The sequence below is a fragment of the Astatotilapia calliptera genome, chromosome 11, assembly GCF_964374335.1.
Source record: "Astatotilapia calliptera chromosome 11, fAstCal68.1, whole genome shotgun sequence".
In the NCBI taxonomy this organism is placed as follows: Eukaryota; Metazoa; Chordata; class Actinopteri; order Cichliformes; family Cichlidae; genus Astatotilapia; species Astatotilapia calliptera.
In genome coordinates this window covers 12,714,826-12,731,642 of record NC_137432.1, presented here as the reverse complement: position 1 = coordinate 12,731,642, position 16,817 = coordinate 12,714,826, and the positions used below count along the sequence as shown (strand labels likewise).

Below are 16,817 nucleotides of genomic sequence, written 5' to 3'. Positions count from 1 at the left end.
AGTTAATTTACATGAGCACCTTGTGCATATGTGTGTGTCTGTGTGTGGTTTAACCATAAATTAGCCTGTAAATTCAGTCTGCCAAGCCTCAAGTAGAGTTTCCTACAGACTAATTAAATCAAGTGGAGTTCTGGCAGGTGTACAGGTTTTTAAATCCATCAGAGTGCCAACATTCCTTTTAAATTATTCTCCAACAAGACATATAGGGCCCGGCGTAAATACAGTCGATATGATGCAGTGGCATATTACGAGTACAATATATGTACTTCACTATGGTATTTCTTAGTTATTCAACTGGTAAATCAACAATTATTCAAATGCAATGCTGTTATACTGCTGATTTACTTACTGCCAAGCCAGTGATGACTTCCAAAAGAGACATGAAAGTCAGATTGTGATTTTCAGGTCAGTGCTTTAACAGAAATATCAGTGGATGTTCATGACTGAAATATTGTTTTGTGTTTTTCACAACGACAGAAGCTGGAGCTGAAAACTGAATAATAAATTGCAACTGGATCGAGAGGATGTTTTAAAGAAGAAACAAACAGGAAAGAAGGACAGAGCAGGAAGGAGAGAAAATAAAATTAAAAACAGAGCGATGGGACAAACCAATGAATCAATAAGAAACTATGTGGAAACTCAGTTTTGCTCAATGAGCAGATGAGACCTTTCATATGCTTTTTTTTTCAAGTTAATCTCACTTTCTATGATACGGTTTCAAAGAATCAATTTAAAAGTGCTCTGGGCAGTCTTCAGCAGTATCGATAACCTACTTTCGACTGGCGATCACCGCTTATGCTTTCAGCTTTTCCTTCATTCTGAAACGCAACAGAGAACATGCCTAGAGCTGTATGGAGCTTTGCATCATACAACAGGACAAAAGAGCGATAAGGCCACCTTGCATTTTTGCAGGTATGCTGGGTTCAAACATGTGAACTCAATGAACTCACTGCATGGCATTCTATGGACCTCCAAATGTCTTTCAGCTGATTGGCTGTCTCTTTTTTGGTCTCCCACTTCTCTCCCTCTTTAGCATTCAAATATACGTGAATGCAGACATACCAGTGCAAGTGGACAATAGTTGAAGCTGCAATAGATGACTGACTGCTCCAGAAGATTGATGTGTATTTTTCTAAGTGTGTGTACGTGCCTGTATGTGCTGGCTGCAGAATTAAGAGTCAGGCCTGGTACAAAGGGAAAAGAGCAGTGGCCTCAATACACAAGCATATGCCCAACACTTTTCTGTGCAACTGTATGAGCACGAGCATGCACACAGACATACACTTACATATGCACCAAAGTGCACACACACATTAAAGGAACAGTATATCTCATACCTCAGGCTGAGCTGCTGTAGAGATTAGGGGGTTGTTACAGGCTGCATGGTTAAGTGTGTGTTGCTCTCATGAGCTTATTGGCGCCATGACTGGGAACGCAGCATGTACTTAAGATTGTTAGAGACTGAAGCCCAGAACTCTGTAATATACTACACTCAAGGTCACACTATACATTAAGTTCAGCAGACTTTGCACTCTTATTATCTATAAACTATGTGTGTGCTGTTTAGTGATTCTCCATTTTCAATCAGACTATCTGTATTCTCAGTGCTGGCTGTTTTTCAGATTTATCACAGAGTGTTTCAGTATATTCAAGCTTTTTCATTATATACCACGGGGTTGGCAAAAACAATGTCAAATATAATTGACAAAAGGTAGTAAGTTCATCCACATCACAGTATAATAATTTCAAATTCAAATTCAAATTTTTATTTGTCACGTACACAGTCATACACAGTACGATATGTAGTGAAATGCTTGGACAACTGCTCGTGACCTAAAGAAAACAAAAAAGGAAAAGGCTATGAATAAGATAGGAAATAAATATGAAAAATTAAAAAGGGTAAATTTAACTAGGAAGGAATAAAATATAAATTAAGGTTAAAAATGAAATAACTGTACAACACAAATTAGAATGAAGGGTAAATTTAACTGGGAAGAATAAGATAAAATATATAAATTAAAGTTGAAAATAAAATAACTGTACAACAAAATACACAATATAGAACTATATAAGAATGTATGAAGAAATCTAAATATAAATAAATATATACACAATAACAGCAGCTGTACAAGTATTAACCGGAAATGAAGAATATAGTGACCAGTGTTGTGCAAAACCAAAGTCCAGAAAGTCCAGTGTGTGTGTAAGAACTGTATGTGTGGATCAGTACTGTGTGGTGGTGTGATTGAGAGACCGTATCGCCTGTGGGAAGAAGCTCCTCCTCAGTCTCTCTGTGTTGGTCTTCAGGGAGCGGAATCGCTTTCCTGACCTCAACAGAGAGAACAGTCTGTTGTTGGGATGGCTGAGGTCCTTCACGATCTTCCTGGCCTTGGTCCAGCACCGCCTGCTGTAGATTGAGTGCAGGTCAGGGAGCTCGGAGCGGATGGTGCGCTCAGCTGACCGCACAACCCTCTCTAGAGCTCGTCTGTCCTGCATGGTGCTGTTCCCGAACCAGGTTAAGATGTTTCCCGCCAGGATGCTCTCTATGGTGCACGAGTAAAAGTTCCTGAGCACCTTGGAGGGCAGTTGGAAGTCTCTCAAGCGTCTGAGGTGGTAGAGACGCTGTCGGGCCTTTTTCACCACAGTGTTGATGTGACAGGACCATGACAGGTCCTGCGTGATGTGAACTCCGAGGTATTTGAAGCTGTCCACTCTCTCCACTGGGCACTCGTTGATGACGGGGGTCTGGTAGTTCCTCTCCTGCTTAGTGCTGAAGTCCACTATCAGCTCCTTTGTCTTACTGACGTTTAGAAGGAGGTTGTTCCTCTGGCACCAGTTCTCCAGATTCCTAATCTCCTTCAGGTAGGCCGTCTCGTTGTTATCAGAGATCAGGCCCACCACGACGGTGTCGTCAGCAAACTTGATGATGGTGGTGGAGCTGGTAGTGGCCACACAGTCATATGTGTACAAAGAGTACAGCAGGGGGCTCAGAACACACCCCTGGGGGGCTCCAGTGCTGAGAGTGGTGGAGGCTGAGACATGTCCGCCCATCCTTACTGCCTGTGGTCTGCCAGTTAGGAAGTTGGAGATCCACTGACACATAGATGAGCTGAGTCCCAGATGCTCCAGCTTGGTGGTGAGTGTGGAGGGAATTATGGTGTTAAATGCAGAGCTGTAGTCTATGAAGAGCATTTTAACATAATTCCCCCTTCTAGTGTCCAAGTGAGTGAGTGATGTGTGGAGGAGATGAGAGATGGCATCGTCTGTGGAACGATTTGGACGGTAAGCGAACTGTAGTGGGTCCAGTGTGTCTGGTAGTGAAGAAATGATGAAGTCTCTGACCAGGCGTTCAAAGCACTTCATCACTACTGAGGTGAGGGCTACAGGGCGATAGTCATTGAGAGAAGCAGGGTGGGGTTTCTTCGGGACAGGAACAATGATGGACTCTTTGAAGCATGTGGGGATCACCGACTGAGATAAAGAGATGTTGAATATCTCAGTGAACACAGGAGCTAGCTGGTATGCGCAGTCTCTGAGGATACGACCTGGGATGCCGTCTGGTCCTGCTGCTTTCCTGGTGTTCACTCTCTTGAAGGCTCTCCTTACTTCATGCTCGGAGATGACGAGCACGTTTCCGGTGCTGGCAGTATCTTCCTGTCTGCAGCCGTTAGCGCCGCTAACACTAGCATTGTTGGAGACCTTAGCTGCAGCCTCGAAGCGAGCATAGAAAGTGTTCAGCTCGTCTGCCAGAGTCACGGCCGCGTTCGTCATACCGGTTGTTGGTGCTTTATAGTCCGTTATTGTCCTTAGTCCCCGCCACAGGCTCCTAGAGTCACTCTGTTGGAGTTGTGACTCTAGTTTCCTCCCGTAGCGCTGCTTCGCCTCTTTCACCGCCCTCCGCACGTTATATGACGCGGCTTTGTACGGGTCCATGTCCCCTGTCATGAGTCCCGTGTTGTAGGCAGCGGTGCGGGATCTCAGAGCGTCGCGGATGGTTTTATCCACCCACGGCTTCTGGTTGGGAAACGTTGTGATAGTCTTTGTCTCCACGGTATTATCCGCTAGTTTCCCGATGAATCCCACAACCGCTTCCGTAAACACGTTGACGTCATCGTCGGAGCTGTTTCTGAACATGCCCCAGTCTGCGTCATCGAGTGCGTCCTGTAACGCGGCCACCGATTGATCCGTCCAGCGCGCGACCTTCCTCTGAACCGGAACTTCCTGTTTCAGCCTTTGTTTGTATTTTGGCATGAGGAAGATGGCGGCGTGATCAGATTTGCCAAACGGGGGGCGGGATTGTGCCTTGTAGCCGTCCTTGACCGTAGTGTAGCAGTGGTCCAGTGTCCTTTCACCCCTGGTGGGGCAGGTGATGTGTTGATAAAAGTTCGGCGCTGCGCGTTTGAGGTTGGCGCTATTAAAGTCCCCCGTCACAATAAGCGCAGCGTCCCGGTGTTGTGTCTGGTGCTGTGTGAGTGCCTCATGCAGCTCGCATAAGGCGGTGACCGTGTCCGCTTGTGGTGGAATATAAACGGCACTTACAATGACCGATGTAAATTCCCGAGGTAGATAAAAAGGACGACACATGATGGACAGTAGTTCCAGATTTGGTGTGCAGGAGCGTGTGAGAGGAACAACGTTCACACTGTTGCACCAGTTGTTGTTCACCATTAAACACACGCCGCCTCCCCTTGACTTCCCCGAGTCCCGTGTCCTGTCCATGCGGTGAACCGAGAAGAACTCGGCCGGCTGGATGGCGTGGTCCGGCACCGCTGGGTTCAGCCATGTCTCGGTGAAGCAGAGGAGATTGCAGTCCCGAATGTCTCTCTGGAACTTTATCCTGGCCCTGAGGTCGTCAAGCTTGTTCTCCAGTGACTGGACGTTGGCGAGCAGGATGCTAGGCAGAGGTGTGCGGTGTGCACGAGCTCTCAGCCTGTTCCTGACGCCGGCTCGCTTCCCTCTAGGCCGCCGCCGCTTCCCTTTGTTCTCCCTCGAGATCTCACTCGGCCAGCTCGGATCCGGAGTTAAAAACTTCGAATTGTGAGTACATTGTATACCAATAGAAACAAGAGTGTCACTGTCATACCTAATGTACCCAATGGTGATGATTTTGCCGATTTAGAAACGCTGAAAACTAACTTAAAAAGCAAAGACAAAGAAAAAGTGGTCGGAGCAGTCGTGACGGCAGCCGACCTCACCGGCGCCATCTTATATCTTGTAATTTAAAAATTAATATATGTGAATATTAGCAATACTAACTATTTCCATTTAAATTAAAATTAATTAAATATATATACATATTTTACTCCGTTTGTACATTAAACATTTTTTATTATCACAGGCAGCCAGATAAATTTTGAGGTATATTAAAGTGGAAAGCAGAATTTTGTTTGTTCTACGGTAAAGTTACCAGCAAGACCACAACAAAACAAAGAAAGAAAACAGGTTTCTCTCTGCAATGATTTTGTCTCAGAAGTGCATTTAAACTGAATGCTGTACATTGGGTCAGTTTGTATGTCTCTAAACTTAGAAAGCAAGTGGAAAATAAAATAAATAACCTTGTCACATGTTTGATCAAAATAATTAATCACCACATTTCCCTGACATTACGCGATTTTATTTTTAAAAAACAAACAAAAAACATATGTGATACATGTGAGCAGTTTTTAAGGGGAATGGACATTTACAGAATGAAGCACAGAAGGTGATACGCGGACAGTCTGCTGTGTCAATTAAATTTTCCACTCCGTGGTTTGGAAGGCAAAGGGCCCCATGTCAGAGCATGTTGATCAGATAGGGCCACCCATGGAGGCATCATCCTGGTAGCGTGACCATTCATCAGTTGTTTTTGAAGGACTCTTGATGGGTGAAGGCCTTTGTGACAGGGCAACATAACAAGAGTAATGTGGAACGTGAAAAGGATATAATGGATACATGAGAGGGGGCTGCTCTGTATTTGTGTGTGTCTAAGCACATCAGCAAGGATGACGTCATTGTGTATGTATGTGCTAATGAGAGACAACAAAGCAGCTGGACTGTCTTCGTCATCGCTCACTTTCCTGTACTGAACTAAAATGTGGAAGAGTGTGTATCAATGTTGACAACCACATGCTGCAGTCGTGTTTCTTATGTCGAATGCCTTTTAAGACAAGGTCAGCTAGGCACACTTTATTTGGTAAAAGCACACCACTGCTAGTCTTTGCAGTTTTAGGTTTTTGAGCCAGCTGGCATGTGATCAATCAGGCAAAAACTACTGTTTTTATTACTGCATTAATCCAAGACCGTAACAATAGGAACAAATCAGATGGTCATTGTCCTCTTTAGCCCAGATAAATAAAAGGTTTTATGGACTGATGAAATGAGAGTGAGTCTTGATGGGCCAGATGGATGGGCCCGTGGTTGGATTGGTAAAGGGCAGAGAGCTCCAGTCCGACTCAGACGCCAGCAAGGTGGAGGTGGAGTACTGGTTTGGGCTGGTATCATCAAAGATGAGCTTGTGGGGCCTTTTCGGGTTGAGGATGGAGTCAAGCTCAACTCCCAGTCCTACTGCCAGTTTCCGGAAAACACCTTCTTCAAGCAGTGGTACAGGAAGAAGTCTGCATCCTTCAAGAAGAACATGATTTTCATGCAGGACAATGCTCCATCACACGCGTCCAAGTACTCCACAGCGTGGCTGGCAAGAAAGGGTATAAAAGAAGAAAAACTAATGACATGGCCTCCTTGTTCACCTGATCTGAACCCCATTGAGAACCTGTGGTCCATCATCAAATGTGAGATTTACAAGGAGGGAAAACAGTACACCTCTCTGAACAGTGTCTGGGAGGCTGTGGTTGCTGCTGCACGCAATGTTGATGGTGAGCAGATCAAAACACTGACAGAACCCATGGATGGCAGGCTTTTGAGTGTCCTTGTCACGGTCCGCTGTGACAGACCGTGTGGAGAGTGTGTGGAGGACTCAGGTGCGGACACGAGTGACACGGGAGTAAACTTTAAACAAAAGCGAGCCTTTTATTGTGGCTGGTAACGCAAGAGAAACAAACAAGAATAAGGGCAGCTCAAAAGCAATAACTAAACAGAAACCTAAACTGGGAATGAACTAAGGTAAGGCTATGAATACAACAGACCGGGCATGGAAACATGGAGGGTGGGAACACAGACGACGCGACACAGACTGTATGAAACACAGAGACTAAATACACATGAGGGATGATCAGGGGAAGTGGATGCACACGGGGAACACAGGTGACACTGATAATCATAACAAGACACGGCAGGAGTGAACGTAACACTGATGGGAGATGGGCAAAGTAAAACAGGAAGTACACAGAGGTTCAAACAGGAGGAGAGAGAGCACGGGGAGAACGCAGACATAACGGGCTGGGGAAAACATAGGATAAAACACAAAGAGAGACGAGGGCTCATAAATACACAGAGGGGCACACAGGGGGTAAGAGTCACGAAGGGAAAACACATAAGGAACAACGTAACAGATCAACCCAGGAAGCATGGCCTAAATAAAGAACAAAATACAAAAATACATGAAAACTAAGAATACTGGGCCCACATGGCCCAGGACCATGACAGTCCTTGCAAAGAAAGGTGGCTATATTGGTCGCTGATTTGTTTTTGTTTTGTTTTTGAATGTCAGAAATGTATATTTGTGAATGTGGAGATGTTATATTGGTTTCCATCCATCCATCCATCTTCATCCGCTTTATCCGAGGCCGGGTTGGGGGGGCAGCAGCCTAAGCAAAGAGGCCCAGACCTCCCTCTACCCAGCCACCTCCTCCAGCTTATCCGCGGGAACACCAAGGCGTTCCCAGGCCAGCCGAGAGATATAATCTCTCCAGCGTGTCCTGGGTCTGCCCCGGGGCCTCCTCCCTGTGGGACATGCCTGGAACACCTCACCCAGGAGGCGCCCAGGGGGCATCCTTGTCAGATGCCCGAACCACCTCAGCTGGCTCCTTTCGATGTGGAGCAGCAGCAGCTCTACTCTGAGCCCCTCCCGGATGGCCGAACTTCTCACCCTATTTCTAAGGGAGAGGCCAGCCACCCTTCGGAGGAAGCTCATTTCTGCCGCTTGTATCCGTGATCTCGTTCTTTCGGTCACTACCCACAGCTTGTGGCCATAGGTGAGGGTAGGGACGTAGATCGACCGGTAAATTGAGAGCTTCGCTTTTACACTCAGCTCCCTCTTCACCACGACGGACCGGTGCAGCATCTGCATTACTGCAGCTGCAGCCCCAATCCGTCTGTCGATCTCCGGCTCCCTTCTCCCATCACTCGCGAACAAGACCCCGAGATACTTGAACTCCTCCACTTGGGGCAGGAACTCATCCCCGACCCGGAGTGGGCACTCCACCCTTTTCCATGGCCTCAGATTTGGAGGTGCTGATCCTCATTCCCGCTGCTTCACACTCGGCTGCGAACCATTCCAGTGCGAGCTGGAGGCCCTCACCCGATGAAGCCAACAGAACCACATCATCCGCAAAAATCAGAGATGAGATTCTGAGGCCACCAAAGCGAAAGCCCTCTGGGGCCTCTGCTAGACGTTCCCAGCACACCCTCACTACGCGTTTAGGTGCACCAGGTCTGTCCAGCGTCCTCCCCCGCCACCTGATCCAACTCACCACCAGGTGGTGATCAGTTGACAGCTCAGCCCCTCTCTTTATTTTATATTGGTTTCACTGGTAAAAATAAATAATTGAAATGGGTATATATTTGTTTTTTGTTAAGTTGCCTAATAATTATGCACAGTAATAGTCACCTGCACACACAGATATCCCCCTAAAATAGCTAAAACTAAAGACAAACTAAAAACTACTTCCAAAAACATTCAGCTTTGATATTAATGAGTTTTTTGGGTTCATTGAGAACATGGTTGTTGTTCAATAATAAAATTATTCCTCAAAAATACAACTTGCTTAATAATTCTGCACTCCCTGTATGACATTATAATTCCAAGTAACTGAATCACAGGTGAAGAAGTAAACAGTCTAATCAGTTTGATCAATATTTTATATTTAGCTGCCGTCACCCGTAGTATGTCCCTGTCAGGTTTCAGATGAACAAATAGATTTAAACCTCTAATCTAATAAACTGCAATATTCTAGCTTTATGATCCATTAAAACTGGGATGCAATCATTTTAATTTGCGGTTGTACTAGATAAAAATGTAAGCTCAGATACCATGCTGAATTATGGCCATGTTTTCTCTCCCATTACACATTAACTCACACATTAACTCAAGAGCTGACTGTGCTAACTCTGCGTAGTTCTGATCTGTTTTAGGTTTCCCAACTCAGGGTTAATCAACTCAAGAGTTTAGGCTTAGGCTCAGAGTTTGTTAAGCCTGCTTCCTGGAACAGACCCTGGTTTCATACATAAGATGTTTTGACAGCAAAGTGCAAACAGATCTTGTCATATATAGGCTGCATGGCAGGGGCACATATTCCCCTAATCCTGGCCCCTAACTAATACTAACACAGCCTTAAGGTTCAGTACGTTTGAAAGAATGCTTACTGTGCCATCTTACAATACTTCAGCCACAATAATCATATCACCTAAGAGTCCGCTGTGGCGAAAAATTGCAAGTCATGTCAGGACAGGACCTTATGTTATTTTAGAAAGAAATCCATTGATTCTATTTGAGTTTGCATTCAAAGAGGATAAATGATTTGATCTTAGACGTAACAGGAACAAATCTGTGATAGAAGCAGGCTCAGAGAGGGCAGCTGTTGAACTTAAACACATGAGGTGAGGGGACAGTTAACAGCCTTCCCCTTGAACACAAACTTGGAACTGGACACAGGACTGAGATTAAATCAAGTTTTCTGTTACATGCTTTGAACATCTACGTCAAAGCCTTTCTGAACAAGTTTGTAAAATGTATACTGTCCTGCTAGAGCCAGACACCTGCTTATATTGGCCATAGCACACGTCAATAAAATTGACAGCTCCAAAGGAAAGTTAATGACAGATCTATAGTATACTGGATGATGTATTTGCTTTGGCACTAGTATAACATTCTTTTCCTTCTTTGCTCAACTTCTTTAGAGCATGTGGAGTGACACAGTGGTGCCATACAGCACACAGGATATCTTACCAAATAAACACATTTTCCTTCTTTTATTTTGCTTTGTTTTGCTCGCCTGTTCTTGAATAGATCTCGCATGTCTTTTGAGAGAGAGAAATGAAGAGAAACACACAAAAAAATCCATGCAGGAACTCCACACATATCCAATAGCAAACAAGAAACTGCTGGGTATGTACATGCATACATGCCAAAAACCAAATTTATGGGCACTGCAGGGCCATTAACATGGAGCTGGTCCGCTGAGTACTACAAGCAGAACTGCGAATTAAATTCACTTTATCATTTGGTGACAGAAGTCCAAAAATGTTTATTACAATTAAATATATAAGCGGAAAAAAGACATAAAAACTGAAAGATAAACTAGCTGTAGGTAATATATTTTAAAACATTTGAATTTAGAGACAGCCTGCTTACACGACCACGCTTTATAATATTTCTGTCCTCTGAGCTGTCGTGTAGTCCTCCTGCAAGGTGAGGGTGGTGCTAAGGACATGCCAAATAGATTTCATGCTGTACTGCATTTTGGAAACATGACCCCACAGCTAATACATTGTTAATGCTGTACAACTTAAACACACACCTAATACTCATATAAGACTGATGTTACCTTATTTTGACTGTCTCTGCAAACCTCTCACCAAAGTTTCTCACTTCTCTTTATCACCTCTCTTACTCTCTACTTCAAATGTCCTAACTCTTCGTGTACACACAGCAAAAAAATGTGTTTATTCAAGACGTATCTCCTTTTTACGGGCAGTGAAGCAGAGAGCTCAGAATTTCTCTCAATTTCTCTGTCACACGAGGCAACACAGACACGGCTTTCATCCCAAACCACAATAACAGATTGCCTATCACTGCTGGAAAAAAAAACAAACAAGGTTGTGTTTCTCTGAGCTCGATGTTCCAAAACATAATTCAATTAAGTCTGTCTCTCGTAAAGACATACACAGATTGTTGACTGTCGAGCTGGAAAATAAAAAAGACAAAGCTGTAACTTCCCTCCATGCTGGAGTCATTAACTGATCAAAGAGCATCTAATTCTCCTATAGCAGAGAATTGTTTTACATTCATCTGGAAATGTGACACCAATCCCAGAGTGTCACTTTTATTGCTGTATATAAATAAAAAATATAAACTAATATAATAAAATAGCTGTTGCCGTCGTTACAACTAGAGTTGGATGCTGACAGCCAGCTTTAATTCCTACTTTTCATTAAAAAGAATAATCAAAAACATGAATTTGCACTTTAATTAACCAGCAATCACTGACTATACCAGTGTTGCTTAGTTCCCTAACAGCTTTACTGAAACTTTGGTCTCTTGTCTATTGTAATCTTTGCAGGGCAATGAGTGTACTCGTCCAAAGTTCATATAAAAGAGGCACCTCTCTGCAATGTATCCCGAGTGAACTTTTAAGCTCATAGTAATGACTCATTAAAAATGTTGCATAATCAATATATTGAGCTAATAGCGTAGCTCTGAAACAGCTCTTCATTATTCAGATCAAATAATATATAAGTAATACAAACTAGTTTAGATAAAACTTATCCTGATTACATACAATTCAGTTTTAAGGCCTCTATAAAAAAGGAAAAACAAGGGACAGGGCTTCAGTTAAATCAGACCTTCCCAAAGTGTGGGGCCCGCAGAGCCATTGCAGGGGGGGCGCGGTATGAAAAGGAAAAAAACAAAAAAAACCAACAAAACGCTTGGACACTGCTAGCATAATGGACAGGTTTTTGACGGGGCGCCCACACAAATGCAAAGCAGGAGATGAAGCATCGCTGAATATGTTTCCAAACCAACTTCATTCTAAGCCAAAGACTAGAAAATATGGTGAAGCATATCTTCCCTTTGGTTTCACCTGCACAAGTGCCAAGGTAGGTCTCCCCTGCAGAATTGGTTTTCCCTTCGTCGGGAGCAGCGCTGGGTTCTTCAAATCACGGACAAACAGTATCCCACATTCTTGATTTTTAGTTCACAAACACTAGTTGTAATGACTAACTACTCCTGACACTTTGGAGATGTTAGCTCTGTATACAGTAAAGTTACAGTGGGATACAAATAACATCAGGCTGAGCCTGCCACGATTTGTTCCCCCGGTTCAAATCCCGGACAAACAGTATCCCACAGTTGTTTATGTTTTTAAACCGATTTTGCACAGAGAGGCATTTTTTGAAAAATGTATTGATAGCAATGTTGAATATTATTACACAGAAAAAAAACAACTACACGTAAAATAATCACACCATGACGCCTCTGCTTTTGTAAATAGAGGGACATTAACTGCGTGTGTATATGTAAGCCTGTAAACCTGCAGATAGAGACAAAGTACTGTTAAGCTGACTATCTGTCATTCTGCAATTCATCTCATGTAAACAATAACGTGGCGCACAGCGTAACGTGACTCTAGTACCTCTGTATTCCTCGTTTACACGTACATGTGGACGAAAGGTCCAAACACATAGAAACAGCTGCATTTTCAAAAATACCCATGTAGGTGTGGACGTAGCGTAAAAGAGTTAGTAGTTTATTTTTTTAATACCTGTAATTTATTGCAGATTGCTTGTATTTAGTTAATTGTTTACTAATTGTTTGAGGTGTGAAATAAAGCGCAATGGAGCAAAATATGGGAGTGTGTGGTTAAAGGATGTGTTTGCGCATGCATGTGCGCGCGTGGCAAAAAAAGTTTGGGAACCACTGAGTTAAATGTTATATGCATCTAATCATTCTCTGATCAGTCACTGGGGATAGACACAGAGGGTGTAAACTGGTGCTGGCTTTTCAACACTCTGACCTTTCATGTGAAGAATGCTTTATTTCCATAGTCAATAATCAAGAGAGTCTGACCCTCCTAATTTTGTCATTGATTTTAATCAAACTATGTTGCTTGTATGATACAAATGGCCACACATAATGATCTCTGGTCTCTGATGTCTATTTAAAGCCACTTAGCTTCATTATAACAATCTCATCATTCTTATAGCTTATACTGCAGTGCCAGTGTCAATTACTGTCTTGTAAGTCATAATTAGTTGACTACCTAAGCCTGTTTGGCGCATAGGGAATTCTATAATGAGGACAGCTGTCACAGAGAGCTGTCCTGAGATGACCTGTGTCCTGTAAAAACTGCCTATGACTCTCAGAAAGAACGCACGGAACGCTGACTCTGTTAAATTTACGGAAAATACGGAAAAGGTCAGAAAGTTTTCAGCCATCTGAGAACCCCCGCCCCCCAGAGTGCAGCTTTGATAGTAACTGTAAAAAAAGCAAATAAGCAAAAAAAAAAAAAGAAGAAGATGTTTTTCACTGGTTAGTCATTGTTTGGTTGTGTAACAAAGTCCCAGAAAAACTCTCCAATGTTTGTTACAAAGTCAATGACTGAAAGAAAGAATCTCGGGTTCTTAAAAAGAAATTCATTAACTTCTGGATTCTATTTTAATAGTCGTACATGCCCACAGTTTCTAAAAAAAAATTATTTAAAAAAAAAAAACAACCTGAAAGACAAAAATACACTTTCCTATTTTGTGTTTTTATTTTACATAAAGACGCAAGCTCTGTATAAAATGCACTGGCATTTTTTTTTAAGATAATTTGTATTCTAAAAACATAGGTAAGAATAAATGATCAACATGCAAATATATGATAAATAAAAGTTTATCATCTATCCAGTTGTCCTCATCATCAAACATGCACGTTCACATGATCTCATGTGTCATAGAGTCAACTACGTGCTGCAGAACTGAGAAGATATTTTCACGGCATGTCTGAGTAAGCAAAATATAACAAAAAACAAAAAAAACAAAATAAAAATGAAAATAAATAAAATATAAAAAATCCCCACATTTGACAACTGTTTACTTCTGCATTATCCAAAGCTATTTGGGCCATTTGCTCAACAAAAAAAATTTATGGTGTGACATCTGTTTTCACTGGAGCTTGAACTCATCTACAGACATAAAAGTTTGCAAGTCCCCCCCCCCAGTTTAGCACCCCACCCCCTCAAACAACTAATGTAAATGTGAAAGTACAACTTTTAAATGTAATGCAAACTGATTTAACATCTGCAGTTGGACCACATATTCAAGAACTAAGAGCTCGTTAATGCCAGTGTCCTGATATGCCCTCAGAAACTGTCCTGAGAAGCCTCTCTGCTATGGCATCTTTTTTAGTCACCTTCGTGAAGCACAAACATGCCAGGCATAGCGCTAAAGCCTGACTCCTTGCACTTCTGTTGCGTCGTTACACATAGTCTGTTTTTTTAATCAAACAACCCTTTAAAGTCCCTTCATTCATTTCTAAGTGACTATCTCAGTTTTATGTGTTGTTTTTACTCTGTAAAATGTGTGCACCTGAACTGTCGATAAAACAATCTAAACACATCAAAAATATTCAAAAACAAGGACACGTGACAGGTGACCTGCACCGCAGTAGGACCTTGCATTACGATACATGTGATAGGCTAACAGTTTAGAGAAGGCATACGGAAAAAATGAAGAAATCTATTATTAGACTGTCCATCAAGTCCTCAGATAACCTTCCCAACTCTAGCTTCTCCTGTGAGTCTGGGTGGTGTCTGGTTATTTGAGCCCTGGTATCTGTCATAACTCTTAATCTGACAGGTGGACAGATAAATTACCATCTCTGTCTGCTCAGCAGCTATAAGGAGCCTATGACTCAGAGTCACAAAGGACTGCAAAACACAGGAATATAAAATATCTATATTTACGTTTCAGTTATTCTAATAAAGAGGACACCAATTTAGAAGGTGAGTTGACACTGAAGGTGTATTAATGTCTTGTCAAAGGGTCCTCTTGTAGTTGTTCTGCCATTATCAACTAAAGGACACAGATAGCTGAATGCTTTGGCTGACTTCTGATAAGTTAACTTGAGGTAAACACAAAGTTGGATGTGGAATAATGAACATTGATTCTCGTGGCTATGTGGTATTTTTGTCTTTAGTGCTGTAGTTAATATTGTTTATTGCATATTTAATGTTTTGAGAACAAGAGACTGTGAATCAAATCTTTTAGGATTGTATTTGCGGCCCCCTTCAGTACACACATTATTTCTCAGAAGACTTTTCTACTCCATACTCTGCGCTTTTTTGAAATAATTAAGCAAAAATCCATTAAATGCTTAGATGCTGAATAATGTTCTTTAAGATCACTGGTTCCTTAAAATAAATAAAACCTATTATCAGAGGGAGGGCAGAAGGATGTTGGTTGCTAAACAACATTTAGTAGCATGCCTCCATAACAGAATAATAAGACTGCAGGGAGTTGTTGCTTATTGTAGACAATACAGGTCATCCTGACTTTGAGGTCAGAATACCTAAAGGAAATTCTGCATCACACTGATTGCAGCTTTCAAATATACTCCATCAGGTCAGTGCTGAAAGCTGAGAGTTACTGTATTTGCTAGGATGCGGATTTTCCATAAGATGCACAAAATTAGCTGTGTCATTAAAATGATGCCAATCATGTTGAAATTGTGTTTTTAAGTAATGTGCATATACAGTGCATCTTTATATAATAACTAATTTCATTTGTGTTTCCTGGTACGACTTACTGCTTTAAAACACAGGATATGGATTCAATTTCACAACTCACAATTCCAGTCCAAGCGTTGTCATGAAACACAAACATAAAGAGCAACACACATAAATCTGGCACAGGTTAAACTGTTTCCTCACCTGACAGCTTTCAACTGTAGTGTGCTCCATCCTGGGTGCAGGGGCAGGAGGCGGTGGTGGGGCCCTCCTCTTCTTGGTCTCAGCCTTGGGAGACAACCTCGGGATACTGGCGACAGACTGAGACTGGCCCAAGGTGCCGGACCAATTAGGTCCACTGGAGAACCCAGATACTGTGGACACGTCCTGTGGGTAACATGAAAAATAAAAGGAGAGGGAATCAGACTGACAAATGGGAGGAGGAAACATGAAAAAATGTACAAATTTAAGAGTTTGAAAAACATTTTTGTAATTAGTTTAAAGCAAGGAACAAATATGATCACTGACTTGTAAGCATAAAAATGACTGATGGCTAAATTGCCATTAAATTTTCAAGGACAGCTCAGAGCTGTCTTTATCAAAAATTAAATCCAGTTCATTCTGCGTTCATCTAATATGTTAACGACCATATTTGGAGATGAGGGGATAAAACTTACAGGAGTTTAAGAACATGTTTAGCACAGCATTTAAAATGGTGCAGAACTCTGCTTGGGTCAAAAATCACAACTAAGTGTAATGAAACCCAGTTGCTTCTTAATTTATGACGTGTATCCAAACTTAACTTGAAAACTATTAGACAGCAGAATATCCTGTTGATTCACTGACAATCTTGATTTCAAGGGTTATGTTTAGTGTAAAAGCTGAGACGTGTATTCTTAACATCCACATCTAGGAAAGCCACAAACAAAATGAATAAAAACATGCACACGTGCACAGACTATGAATGCAATGCACAGGAACATTTCTGAAAATACAGTCTATTCTTCAGTCATGACAATTATTGCAACATTTGATCAAATTGAGAGTGCGACCACATTTTCAAAGGGTGGCTGCTCCCGACCAAAGCATTGAAACAAAAATGGGTTTCGATTTCTGATCAAAGAGGGCCTAAAGTGCTCGTGAAAACCTCCACCTTCCTGTGGCTCAGCTTGGTACAGACCTTTGCAACAACAGGAGCACCAAAACCACAGCTCAAAACCCCATGATCGAAGA

The 16,817-nt window shown here is 42.3% G+C and overlaps 1 protein-coding gene across 8 annotated transcripts in view; it reads right to left on the bottom strand.

Annotated features, from left to right (window-relative positions):
• cobl (cordon-bleu WH2 repeat protein) overlaps window positions 1-16,817 on the bottom strand; it is a 67,604-nt gene that overhangs the window by 21,078 nt on the left and 29,709 nt on the right. For all 8 annotated transcript variants that reach the window (XM_026185465.2, XM_080307813.1, XM_026185469.2 and 5 more), the window contains one exon: window positions 15,789-15,971. In XM_026185465.2, the coding sequence (XP_026041250.1) occupies window positions 15,789-15,971 (183 nt within the window). The remainder of the gene's footprint in view (window positions 1-15,788; window positions 15,972-16,817) is intronic.